Here is a 13,411-nt window from a genome sequence, read left to right as displayed (position 1 = left end):
GAAATTCCGTGCGTGTAGGGTGCTGCTGAGCTCTGGTGCATGAAAACCTCTAAGATGTAATTGGTATGGTACAATGGAAGACTGAATTTCCCCTCTCCCCCCAGTACTACTACAGTTTTGTAAATTATTTCCTAGGTTTATGAAAATTGTTCTTTTGTTTATGCATATTGCTGACTTTAAATTTGAAATTGCTCTAATACAGCACTAACTTTGAATGTGATTTTTTTTTAAAATCACTTAGTAGTTTAATGTTAACTTATGCCTGTTGTTTATAACTGAATGATACCCTATTTCCAGCATAGGTTGTATGAATGAACAGTGGTAACCATAAAAAATTATATTCTACTACAACATATCCAGTCCTATATTAACAGCTCCTGTATGTTTAGTGCAGTTTTTTTCTACTGCTTAAGGACTGTGCTTGATGTCTTGGAATAGTAGTTGCTACATTTATATAGACATAATGTGAACACTCAGATTTTGGTTTGTGTACTGCATTTCCTCATTTAGCTGAGGTTTAAGTTGGTCATAGGGACACTTCACCCTCCTAAAAACAGTCCCACCTGTGCTATGCTCAAATAAATTTGTTAGTCTCTAAGGTGCCACAAGTCCTCCTTTTCTTTTTGCGAATACAGACTAACACATCTGCTACTCTGAAACCTGTCACCCTAACACTGTTCCTTCAGCTTTTTTTTTGCTGTTCTCTTACTTTTTTTGGAGGGAGGGTTTCACATTTCTTTCCTTCCCATGAACTACAAGTCACTGACATTTTACCTCTGGCTAAGAGATGGGAGGTAGGCCCCTAGAGCCTTATGGATACTCTGTTGGTAAGCCAAGTATTTTGTAAAGCAAAGATAAACACCCCTCCCCCATCTCTACTGGCAAAAGACTAGAGGCCTAACCTTGGACCTAAACTTGTCTAATACTGCCAGTTGGTCAGTACTTCCACTTGAGGCCTTTCTGGCAGTGGCAGAGTGAATCTGATGAAGTACCCATGAATTTCATCTTCCTCTGCGTCACTAGTGAAGCATTGTTTTAGAAATAGCAGAGGAATAGATATTATTTGGGAAACAAAATTCCTTTGTCTCCTCTCCACTAGAGCATCTCCAGCAGCTGTAGTAGATCACATCGGCAAGCTTTGCCACTTACACACACTACTCTGTCAAATGAATGATCAGAACGAAACAGACCATCCCAATTTGCTGTTGCTTCCCCAGGGAATTCCTAAAGTAAAAGCATACCTACAATCCTTACTGGTGGGAGAATCCCTTGGGAATATAAATGGTGGGGGAAGAGGGAATTTGAGGGGGGGAGAGGGTATCCCTCATTCCATACTAAAGCTTAAATTCCTGCTCTGTAAGCTTACTAATATGTACATTTTTTTACAATACCAATAAATTTGTTTAATGGACTATGTTCTTTTCTCACAAATGCAGGTAACATACTATTGAATGTGTTGGTTCCGCCCAAAATGCCATGCACAAGAACAGGAAAAAACAACGTTCTTATTGTCTGTGTTCCCAATCCACCAATTGATGAGAAGAATTCCACTATCCCGGTCACTATGTTAATAAGAGTGAAAACGAGTGAGGATGCAGATGAATTGCACAAAATTTTACTGGAGAAAAAGGAGGCCTAAGCATATTGCAGTCAAATGCCCTGAGAAATTACTGCTAAACTGCTGCTACTCATTTTTTCTTTAACTTCTTAGAACACTTCTTAATGCTCTACTCTGACATTCTAAGAACTGTTACAGGAATTCTGAAAAGTTTGTGAGGAAAAGCTAAAATGGCTAATAAAAGCTTTAACTGAACCCAAGTGTCCATCTGTCCTCCCTCCTTTTTTGGACTATCTAGTGTATGAACCATATTTGGATAAAATTTGTACATTTAATTTAAAAGTGATTGCTGAATGGACTGAAATCAAAGTACAAAATATTGTACCACATGTTCTTCACAGGCTTTAAGGTGAAGTGCAGCAACCTCCCTTTTTGAGAAGGGAGGAGGCTAAATTGTTTAACTCTTGAAATTGTTTCTAGGCTGAATAGCTTTTTTTTTTTTTTAAATACAAAATCAGTATCTGCTAGCTTCGGGTAAGGGATCTAATCTTTCAAACTGTCACCTGCATAATTATGTATCTGAATAACAATGCCTCTGTAGATTGTTTTTAAATTTGTAAGAAATTTGATGTACTGTTGGGATTCAGAGACTGCATCTGTGGTTCCTCAAAATGATTTGCTTGCATTATTCCTGTTGACTTTAATGTTGCTCTGCTGCAAACAATTCAGTTTTGTTGTGCTTACTATTGCAGCCAGTTAATGGTGTGCAGTAGTATCCACAGACAACTGGAAGACTATTAGCTATCAACCCACAACCAGACTGGCCCTATAATCGGTATTCTTGTAGACAGAGCCCCAGGCCAAGGGAGGAGTCTTCAATACTGTCTCTCTTGTAGAAGTATTCTTCCCTACTCCCTCCAGGTTATGGTTGAGAGACAACAGCGGAAGTAGTTTGGTGGGGGAAATTGGGCAAGGCAAATACATGCCCTGTCTGTTGTTAAAATTTACTAAGCCTGTCTCATGAGCATCACAGTAAGTTTAAAAAAAAATAAATAAAAATTGTGTTGTAAATTTCTCCTGACGTGGCCAAGAGTCTGTGTATAAACTTGGTACTATACTATTAAATATTTGTCTTTGTGATGTGATAAAGCAACAGAATAGTACTTGCTGGCATCAAATATGGCAATAGTGTTGGCTGCAGTGTTCTATCTTTTGGACTACTGAAACATCTTTAAGTGAGCTGTAGCTCACAAATGTTATGCTCGAATAAATTTGTTAGTCTCTAAGGTGCCACAAGTCCTCCTTTTCATCTTAACGTGTGAGTAAGTATTTAGTGTTAACCTGGAAGGAAGCTCGGATGCTGTGTAGACATACCCATTTTAAATGTAAATTGGTGCCTTTTTTGCATTTGGTTTTGTAGTTAGTCACTAAAGTTTGTGTGTGTGCGCGTGTGCGTGGGGTTAGTTTCCTCAATTTTTTCTAACTTCATGCTGGTACATAGCTCGGAGATCAGAACTTAAATGTTTGCATGTTAATTCTGTGAGTGAAAATCATAATGTGTACAGGTTTTACAGGCTCAGGTTAAAGGGATAAGGGCTGAAATTTTGCATTTGTTTTTAGAAGACAGTGTCTTAAATTTTCAGTGAAGAAATTGTTTTGTAGGCTGCCAGTCACTGCACATGGAGGGGAATAACCTTTTGTGATGAGCAGATCACTCATTAAGCACCTCACACTTTAAGAGCAATTGTGTATTAGACTGTTAGAGGTACTGTGCTTGGTACTGGTTTACTTCCTCATGTGCAAAGATGTATAGTAATGTGCTTTCCATCAATTGCAATATGGACCAATAAACAAGATAGACAGAAATTCATTAGGAGAGGCAAATGTAACTAACTTTCCACATGCTCCTTGCACAGCCATCCTGAATGATATTTTCCTCTGAAATGAGTGAAATCTGGGACTTTTGTACATGCATGTTTTGGCTTGCTCTTGAAGCTGGGTAGGCAAAGTAGAAGAGGCTAGTGAATGATCCTGCTGTATCTGTGATTGCAAGAGTTGTTTAAAACATTATTTAAATTATGATTGTATGTTTGAGGGTGGTGTTGAGGACAGGAAAGAGGATGGGACAGATGCTACTTAATGAAAATCTAATATGCTGGAAACTTTGTACCCCACAATGCTCAAGCTGGCAAATACACAAATTTTCTATCATAGTTTGGGAAACAATGAGTAAAGGAGGTGGCACACTTTATTCTTTAGCTGAGCACGTATTGGTATCAGTAAATGGTATGGAAACACACATGGGAGAGATGGAAATAGGTGAGTGTATACTCACATCTTTACATTAGGTTACCCTGTAAAGTCTCCCTTAAAAGGAAAAGTATATGTATGAAATGTCTTAAAAACAGTATTTTTCATTTAAGCTCGTAATCCTACAGTTTTTATTACAACAGATCTTTGCTGTTAACACTTTAAAACAAAATTAAACAGGGAAAAGTGATAGAGATATGACCGGTGTAAAATTGATCTATGTATCTTATATTGACTTCAGTTATTTGAATTGTGAGATGGGGAGAACTTCAATATATACTTTTTTTACATGTAGTGTTCAATTGTACAGCACAAATTATTTTGCTCCGAGTTATAAAAACGAATGTTGTGGCACTATGGTTTGATTTATTTGTAGTTCATAGGGCACTTTTGGAAGGAGAAACCTAAAAAGTAGATTCTGGGATTAGTCTACAGATTTTAATACAAAACCTGGGGATTTTGTTTGTTTTTGCATGAAAATTTAACTAGAAATTAAGCTCTAAAAACTAAAAGCAAATGTAAAAGTAGTTAGGAAATTACCATTAATCATATAGTTTGTATCAGGGTGTCTGTCTTGTTTAGAATTCTAATTCAATAAATTTTTGTATCTTGCCTTGTAGATAGAGCATTGCTGTCTTCTTTCAAGAAGTATGGGGAATAAACAGGAAGAACTAGAAATACTAGTGAATAATCACAACTCTGACTTAGTTTGGCATCACAGACTTGGTGGAACAATATATGACTGGAATATTAGTATAAAAGGGTACAGCTTGCTCAGGAAGGACAAGTAGGGGGAAAAGGGAGGAGGTTGTTGCCTTGTATATCAAAGATGTATACATTTGGACTGAGGTAGAGATGGAAATAGAAGACAGACTTGTTGAAAATGTCTGGGTAAGGATAAAAGGGGTTTTAAAAAAACCAAGGGTGATGTCATGATAGGGGTCTACTATAGACTTCCTAACCAGGAAGAAGAGGTGGATAAGGCTTTTTTTATATAATATATATACATTCCAAAGCACAGGACTTGGTGGTGATGGTGGACTTCCCCAGTGTCTGTTGGGAAAATAATACAGCTGGGCACAGATTATCCAACAAATTGTTGGAATGTACTGGAAACACACTTTTTATTTCAGAAGGTGGAGAAAGCAATGAGGGAGACTTCTAGATTTGATTTTTGACATAAGGAGGAACTGGTTGAGAACTTCAAAGTGGAAGGCAGCTTGTGTCAAAGTGATCATTAGAATCAAGAACTATCATTTCATGAACGGTAGGAGGGAAAACAGCAAAATAAAGATAATGGATTTCAAGAAAGCAAACTCAGGGAATTTGTAAGTAAGATGCCATGGGAAATAAGTCTAAGAGGAAAAACAGTTCGAGAGTTCTTTCTGAAAAACTGCCATTATTAAGGGCACAAGTACATATTATCCCACTGCATAGGAAAGATAGGAAGTATGGCAAGAGACCACCCTGACTTAACCAGAGATCAATGATCTGAAATCAAGTGTGTCATACAAAAAGTGGAAACTGAGTCAAGTTACAAAGGATAACCATAAGAAAACCCAAAAGCCATGTAGGGACAAAATTAGAAAACCCAAGGCACAAAATGAGATTAAACTAGCTAAAGACATAAAGGGTAACAAGAAAACATTCTACAAAACGTTAGAAGCAAGAGGAAGACCAAGGACAGAGTAGGCCTGTTTCTCAATGAGAGGGGAAAGACAACAGAAAATGTGGTAAGAGAAGTGTTAAATGCCTTTGTTTTCACCAAAAAGGTTAGCCGCAATCTGACACCTAACATAGCAAATGCCAGTGAAAATGAGGTAGGATCTGAGGCTAAAACAGAAGGAAGAGGTCAGATGTCTTCAAGTCAGCAGGGCCTGATGAAATACATTCTAGAATACTCAAGGAGCTGACTGAGAAGATCTCAGCCATTAGTAATTATCTTCAAAATCTCATGGAAGATGGGAGAAATTCCAGAAGACTGGAAGAGGGCAAATATAGTGCCCATCTATAAAAAGGGGGATAAGGACAACCTGGGGAGTTACAGACCAGTCAGCTTCACTTCAGTACACAGAAAGATAAGGGAGCAAATCAGTTTGCAACCACCTATGAGATAAGGTCATAAGTAATAGTCAACATGAATTTATCAAGAACAAATCATGTCAAACAAACCTAACTGCTTTGACAGGGTAACAAGCCTTGTGGGTATGGGCGAAGCAGTAGATGTGGTATATCTTGACTTTAGTAAGGCTTCTGATAGTCTTGCATGACCTCATACACAAACTAGGGAAATATAGCCTACATGGAGCTACTATAAGGTGGGTGCATAACTGGATGGAAAACTGTTCCAGAGAGTAGTTATCAGGGGTTCACATTAAAGCTAGAAGGGCATAACGAGTGGGGCTCTGCAGGGATCAGTCCTGGGTCAGATTCTGTTCAATATCTTCACACAATTTAGATAATGGCATAGAGAGTGTGCTTATAAAGTTTGTGGACAATACCAAGCTGAGAGGGGTTGCAAGTGTTTTGGAGGATAGAATTAAAATTCAAAATGATCTGGACAAACTGGAGAAATTGTCTGAAGTAAAAAGGATAAAATTCAAGAACAACAAATGCAAAGTATTCTACTTAGGAAGGAACAATCAGTTACACACATACAAAATGGGAAATGACTAGGAAGGAGTATTGCAGGAAGGGATCTGAGGTTTATAGTAGATCACAAGCTGAATGAGTCAGAGTAACATTGTTGCCAAAAAAAGAAGTGAACATTCTGCCATCTATCAGCACCAGAGTTGTAAGCGAGACACACCAATTCTTCCACTCTACTGTCCGCTGATAAGGCCTCAACTAGACTATTGTGGCCAGTTCTGGGTGCCACGTTTTCAGGAAAGATGTGAAAAACTGGAGAAAGTCCACTGCAGAGCAACAAAAATTATTAAAGGGCTAGAAAATATGACCTACAAGGAAAGATAGAAAAAATGGGTTTGTGGAGAAAAGGAGACTGAGTAAAAGGATGTAGGTTTTCAAATGCATAAAAGGTGGTTACAAGGAGAAAGGTGAAAAATTGTTCATTAACCTCTGAGGCTGGGATAAGAGTCAATGGGCATACATTGGAACAAGGGAGATTTAGGTTAGACCATAGGAAAAGCTTTCTAACTGTTGGGTAGTTAAGCACTGGAGCAAATTGCTTTGGGAGGTTCTGCCATCTCGGTCATTGGTGGTTTTGAAGAACAGGTTAGACATACCCTTGTCAGGAATGGACTAGTTATTACTTACTCCTGCTGTGAGCAAAGGGAACTGGGCTAGATGACCTATTCAGATTCCTTCTAGTCATACACTACTTCGATTCAATGTTGTGACATTAAGTACCAGCTATCGCGCATTTGTGCGAGAGAATTCTTCCCAATCTGAGTTACAGATGATTGGTTTCATTGTTACAGCTGTAGACTTCCCCCCCCCCCCACCCCCAGATCTTCACAGGTTTGAGTTATTGCTCTAATTTTGGAGCTCTGGCTTTCTGGATATACTTTTTTCCCAAAAGAACAAGATTAAAACCACTGCTTGTTTTCACAAAACCCTTTGTTGTGAATCCTGTAACTTTCTTTTGTTCTGTATGTGTAACTTCTCTGTTTTGAAGCAGAAAAGTGGGTCAAGTGGCTGCTTTTGCCCCATACTCCCCTCTGGTTGATGGCAATCTAGCAAGATTCTAATTAAATCTACAGTGATGTATGTATCTTTAAAGTGAATGTGTAATTAAACATAACAGGTAATGAATGTTAAGAATATCTGATTTAGTTCCTTTTGCAGCACCATGACTTCTCAAATGTCAAGACTTTTCTGATGCCTTAAGTTATTTATTTGCATTTGCTTAATTTTGTGGCTGGTACATGTGCGAGCAAAAACTTAAATCTCGCATTAAACAAAACTTCAAATGGCATGAATTAGTAATTAAAGGCTACTGAATTGAGTAATGTAAGAATTCACTCTTTATTATTGTCAAAATAGATCTCAAAAAGCTCAACTTTTTCCATAGGAGCTGATCTTTTATTGAATAATAGATTTGTCATGTAACTTTTTACATTTTATTTCTAATACATTCTGAGAAAATGTACAAATTCCATGGAAAATGTGAATAAACAAATGGGAGATGTAACAATCCTTTGTTTGACTGTGTGTGCTTTTGGTTATGACTGCAATGCCAAATACTTCTGGGGTGATGGGGGTGTGTGTGTGTGACAGCTGCTTAAAGGGCAGATTCTGCTCTGGTGCAAGTAGGGATAACAACCAACTACAAGGGGATTCTGTTTGCACCAAAGTTGAATTTGATCTTTAGAGCACAGCCAGACCAAGTGAAAATGGAAACATCTTCACGAAAACCAGAAGTTATAGCTGTGCTCATCCAGATCTCAGCAGGAGTTTTTACTAGCAAAGCCAGAAACTGCAACTCCACCTCCAGCAGCCTTATACTGAATAGTTAAGAATTACAGTGCAGGCAAAGATATTTGCCAAGTGTGCCTCTTCTCTCCCTTCTTTTGGTTGTCCAGATTTAAGTAAAAATGGTAAACACTTATCACAAATTAGGTGGAACTGGTAATAAGGTCTATAGTTAAGGTTGCCTAACACTTCATGTCTTCAGTTGATTATAACCTTGCCAAATTGTAATCATTTAGACTGAAATGTAATAGCTCAGAAACCGTGCAGGTGAAAATTGGATGAAAGGAAGTGATTTTTATTCTGCCAAAAATATTTTCCTGACACCTATTTAACTTTGATAGATGGGAAAAGAGCTTTCTGCTGAAGTTTCAGTACCCTATTCCTGCCTTGCAGCAAACCAAGGGAAGAGTGACCAGGGTGTCTAGTTTTGAAAAACCATTTGGGGGGGGGGGGGAGAAGGTGAACTTTTCTTAGCTTAGGAGGGATACAACAAAACTGTTTCCTTTTGTAGATTGCCTTGGGCAGGGCATAGCTGTATTGGGAGGGGCTGTACTTGGCCAAATTTTAAGCTGACTGCTGTGGAGATAAGGCAGAGCAGCATGGTGGAACTGTGAACTTCTCCCAGTGTGAGACAGACAGTCCATGTTGGACTGAAATTCCAAGCAAGAGTAATACAGGGCTGCCAGGAGGGTAATTAAATCAGGGTGGTCTTTCATTCACATAGAAACACCCTAAACAGCCCACCAGCTTCCACCCAGAAGAACTGCTTTTTCAGGGAAGAAGTTGCATGGGAAAAATGGCACCAGCTGGGGGTCTGATCACCTATTGAGGCTGATCCAGGATCCACCTGACAGGGACTGAGCTGTTGTAAAGGGCAGGAGATGATTTATTTGGGGTCTTCAGCCATTTTTGCCAAGTAAAAGGAAGTTACTGCAGGACCCTGATGAGGCAGGGGAAAGCCCTGCTACCTAAACTCAGATGGACCAGCTAGAACTCCAACAGGAACAGTGAGCTGGAGTAAGGGACACTGTGTCCAGGATGTCTGTTTTCTAAATGCTCTGTATTTTCTTGGGCTATTAAGTAAGGAGCAATGGAGACTTAGAGTCCTGTGCAAAGTCTGTAGGGGGTGTTATCGGTGGTGAGCTGGAGCCAGTTCGCTAGAACCGGTTGTTAAATTTAGAAGCTCTTTTGGAACCGGTTGTCCCTCATGGGACAACCGGTTCTGAAAGGGCTTCTAAATTTAACTGGCCAAAATTGGTGCCTTAGGTACAGACTCCCTAGGTGCTCCGGGGCTGGAGTACTTACAGGGAAAATTTGATGTGTGCAGAGCACCCACCGGCAGCTCCCTGCCCTGCCCCACCTCACCTCCGCTCCGCCGCCTCCTCCCCTGAATGCACTGCGCTGCCCTGCTCTGCTTCACCACCACCACCACCACCACCACCGGCTTCCAGCAAATCAGTTGTTCGGTGGGAAGCCAGGGAGGACTGAGAAGCAGGCAGCGGCTTCCCTCTCAGGCCCAGGGAGGCGGAGGCAGAGTGCAGGTGAGCTGGTGCGGGAGGACAGCCACCCACGCTGCAGCAGGTAACCTGGGGGGGGGGGGGGCGCAGGGGAACCACTCCCCGCCCCAGCTCACCTCCACCACCCTCGGCCTGAGCGGGAAGCCGCCGCCTGCTTCTCAGCCCTCCCCGGCTTCCTGAGCTAATCCGCGGGAAGCCGGGGTGGGGGTGGGGGGTTAAGCAGAGCGGGGCAGCACGTTCAGCGGAGGAGGCGGAGCACAGGTGAGGTGATCTGGGGCCAGGGGTGGGGAACTATCAGTGGGTGCTCTGCACCCACCAAATTTTCCCTGTGGGTGCTCCAGCCTAAGGCACCACTTTTGATGTGGTCAGTGGGGTGAGTGGCTGCTCCCCCGCCCCTAGGAGCCAGAGGGACCTGCCTGATGCTTCCTGGGAGCTGCCCCCCCAGCAGGTCCCTCTGGCTCTTAGGGGTGGGGTGGGCACCCACTATGGTGGCCCACGAGACCCTCCTGCCCAGTTCTGGGGGCAGTCAGGGGACAGGGGTGGATGGCACAGGGGCCTGGGGGCATCAAGGAACACGGGGGGTTGGATGGGGCAGGAGTCCCCAGGGGGCGGGGATGAGCCACAACCCCCTCATGGGGTAAGGAGGGGACCGGTTGTTAAGATTTTGGCAACTCATCACTGGGTGTTATACTTATTGTGTGCCTTTGAAGCATTAGCATTTCCCTCAGCTAGAGGGGAGCAGGCAACAACAGGAGAAGACATAGGGAGGGCTGGAAGGAAGGAAATTAAACTACATGTTTTCATAGAAAAGCTATAAAAGGGGTTCAATTAAAAAAAATTATAGTAAATCACTTATGACAATACAAAGGTGTTACAGGCAAATCAATATGTGGGAGTTCCTCTCAAAGATACAACAACTTTATCTAAAATGGCTTATTTAAAGAGGCACCAATGTAATAGACCTGGCACCTGGCTGGGGGATGGGTGGATCTCTTTGCTTTTATCAAAGGGGACTGAATACTCAAGTGAAGTTTTTTTTTTATTCTTATGCCTGTTAAGGGGACAAACAATCCAACCCAAAAGAAAAAAGGCATTCTGCTCAGTGAAATAATTTTTCTGGTATCATCTATTTACAGGAAATAGACTTGAAGAAAAATAAGATCTTACTTCTTCTTGGCCATCACTACCATGTGTCTCCAGGGCAATTTAATAGAAGACAGGTGGCAATACTTCTTGCTACACACTTCCTTTTGAGCATTTCAGCACAATTCAGATACAGAGGGCAGATATATTTTAAGTAAGGGGATCCTTGCAAGGTAAACTCCTCACCTTTGCCAATGTATATGCTCTGAGTCAATGGAAAGCTTTTTAGGAAACTGGATATTGGGGGTGGGGCAGGGAGGGAATTGCAATGAGATACTTACTGCCACTTTAGGTTAATTTGAATGTACACTTGCTGTGTGGGAAGAGCAAGTGCAAACTTGTTGCATCACTTAGAAAAATGAGCATCTGGTGGATGGTTGGCAAGATGTGAATCAATGCCAGGGACTATACATATTATTCTGCAACTCATGGATCTTATTCCAGGATTGATGAAATTTGTTTTTAGGACCTTGGCTAATTTGATCCAAAAACACTAATTTTGGAGTTATAACTTGGTCTGATTATGCCCCTGCATATATTAGATTAAAAGATTGGGACCCAGGGGGAAAAGAGCCTAGCAGTTGACTAGAGTTTTGTTTTATGTCCCCCTTAAAATTCAGAGTTGGAAGAAAGTTTTCAGAAATAAATTATATATGTATGTATATTGAAACATTGTGTGTTTGTTTCATTCCTCCAACTCTTATTTTATTCCACACTGGGGGAATTTGCCTTAAAATTTGTTTCTCCACAATATTTATTCCTAAATATTTTCAATTCCTTTGCCCATTTAAACTTATGTAGCTGATAAGTTTCTTTTGTAGTTTATTTTGAAGCCTACTACCTGCACCAATTCCAGCTTCAACTGTATTATTAGCAGGAGCAGAAACCTCATTAAAAATGATAGAACACGACATTGTCATACAAAATTAGTTTGCGTTTAGTCCAGAAGGTGTTTTAATATCTTTTACAAAGGGGCTTTCTCTCCCATTTATTGCAGATGATTCAATGGCCAAACTGGGTGTGGGTGGGGGGGGGGGCAGTGTGACAAGGCATCGGTCTTCCCCTAGACAAATTAAAAGGGGGGGATTGGTGACCATTTACCACAATAGATGCTTGAGGAGGAGAATAGAGGGCTGATATGCCCCTATAAAACTGATTCCCCAAACCAAAGCTTACCAAAAACAGAAGGGCACCCATTCCAGCCAGTGGAAGGCCTTCTCACTCTCTGATGAAAGCAGTGCATGGAAAGAATTGCTAGAATTAACACGATAGATCAAATTCAGAATTCTGCGGTTATTGGCTAGACACCTGCCAGCAATGAATCCAAACTAGTTCAGCTGAACATATTTGGGCAAGAGGACACAATCTCTTTTCTAACATGTTGGCATTCATTTTAGCATCCACATCAATTAAAGATATAGGGGTGTATGATGCACAAGGGGTTGGATCTTTTCCTTCTTTAGGAATAACTGTAGATTCTTGGAAAGGGACAAAAATGGCAATCTCATTCCTCTGCAATATACCGCTAAACAATTAAAATAGGGACCAACGCTTGCTTTAGAGTTCTGTAATGCTCTCCAGAAAACCTCTCAGAACCTGGAGCTTTACTGGATTTTAAATTCTTAATTACATCTTCAATTTCCACAGCAAAAATTTGCCTATCAAAAGCGATCCTGTCATCCTCTGCGATATGAGGTAGTTTTGCATGGCTCATATCTATTTATAAATTGAGGAGTTGGATGTTCTGAATTGTACGAAGTATGGAAAAAGTTAGCAAATATTTCAAAGAGCTTTTTGGTGCCAGTTACTAAGTCTCCCCTTTTATTTCTAATTAGAGGGATGGCTGATTTAGCCCAATTTTGTTTGTTTGAAGTTTCTGGCTAAGAGCCCAAATATTATTGTTTAACATCTATGTGCCTTACCTGTTTGTAACAGTTTAATTTTCCCTCTTAACTGTATTTTCTTATCTACAGGATCTAAAAGTGTATTTGTCTATTTTCCAAAACAAAGTTCATTAACCAAACTAATTTTTAAGGTATGATTCTTAAATGAGGGGGATCCTTATAAATCACCTTTCCAGCGGCCCAGAGAACACTTATTGATTCCTTCCTTTTTTAGATTGACAGTTTTTAAAGAAATAGTTCTATGCTTTGACAAATCCCACTGTTGCTGGTTTTGAACACAGCAGGAGGTGCCAATACTAATGAGCATTGAGAGAACCCACATTCTATAGCAATACTTCCCTGCTCATGATTGAACTGGGAGTAGATTCCCTCCCACACCTAAATTTCACAGTAAGTCATCTAGAGCAGCCTGCCCTGTTAACCATTTCTGGCTAAGGGATATTTGCTGACTTATTGAGGCAGATGCCTTGCTGCTAAATATGGCTGTATGGGACTAGGGATGTGGTCTGAGCACTCCTGGAGGCAAGATTTGTCCTCATCTTTGT

General features: G+C 40.7%; 1 protein-coding gene across 4 annotated transcripts in view; it reads left to right on the top strand.

The window, feature by feature from the left end:
- The window catches only part of NUP50 (nucleoporin 50), a 33,938-nt gene extending 29,451 nt beyond the window's left edge, over positions 1-4,487 (top strand). For all 4 annotated transcript variants that reach the window (XM_048824907.2, XM_048824889.2, XM_048824878.2 and 1 more), the window contains one exon: positions 1,437-4,487. In XM_048824907.2, the coding sequence (XP_048680864.1) occupies positions 1,437-1,639 (203 nt within the window). In that variant the 3' untranslated portion in view covers positions 1,640-4,487. The remainder of the gene's footprint in view (positions 1-1,436) is intronic.
- Positions 4,488-13,411: the final 8,924 nt, after the last annotated feature.

Source organism: Caretta caretta, chromosome 1 (genome assembly GCF_965140235.1).
Source record: "Caretta caretta isolate rCarCar2 chromosome 1, rCarCar1.hap1, whole genome shotgun sequence".
Lineage (NCBI taxonomy): Eukaryota > Metazoa > Chordata > Testudines > Cheloniidae > Caretta > Caretta caretta.
The sequence above is the reverse complement of the archived record's forward strand: the minus strand, read 5'-3'. Positions and strand labels throughout refer to the sequence as shown.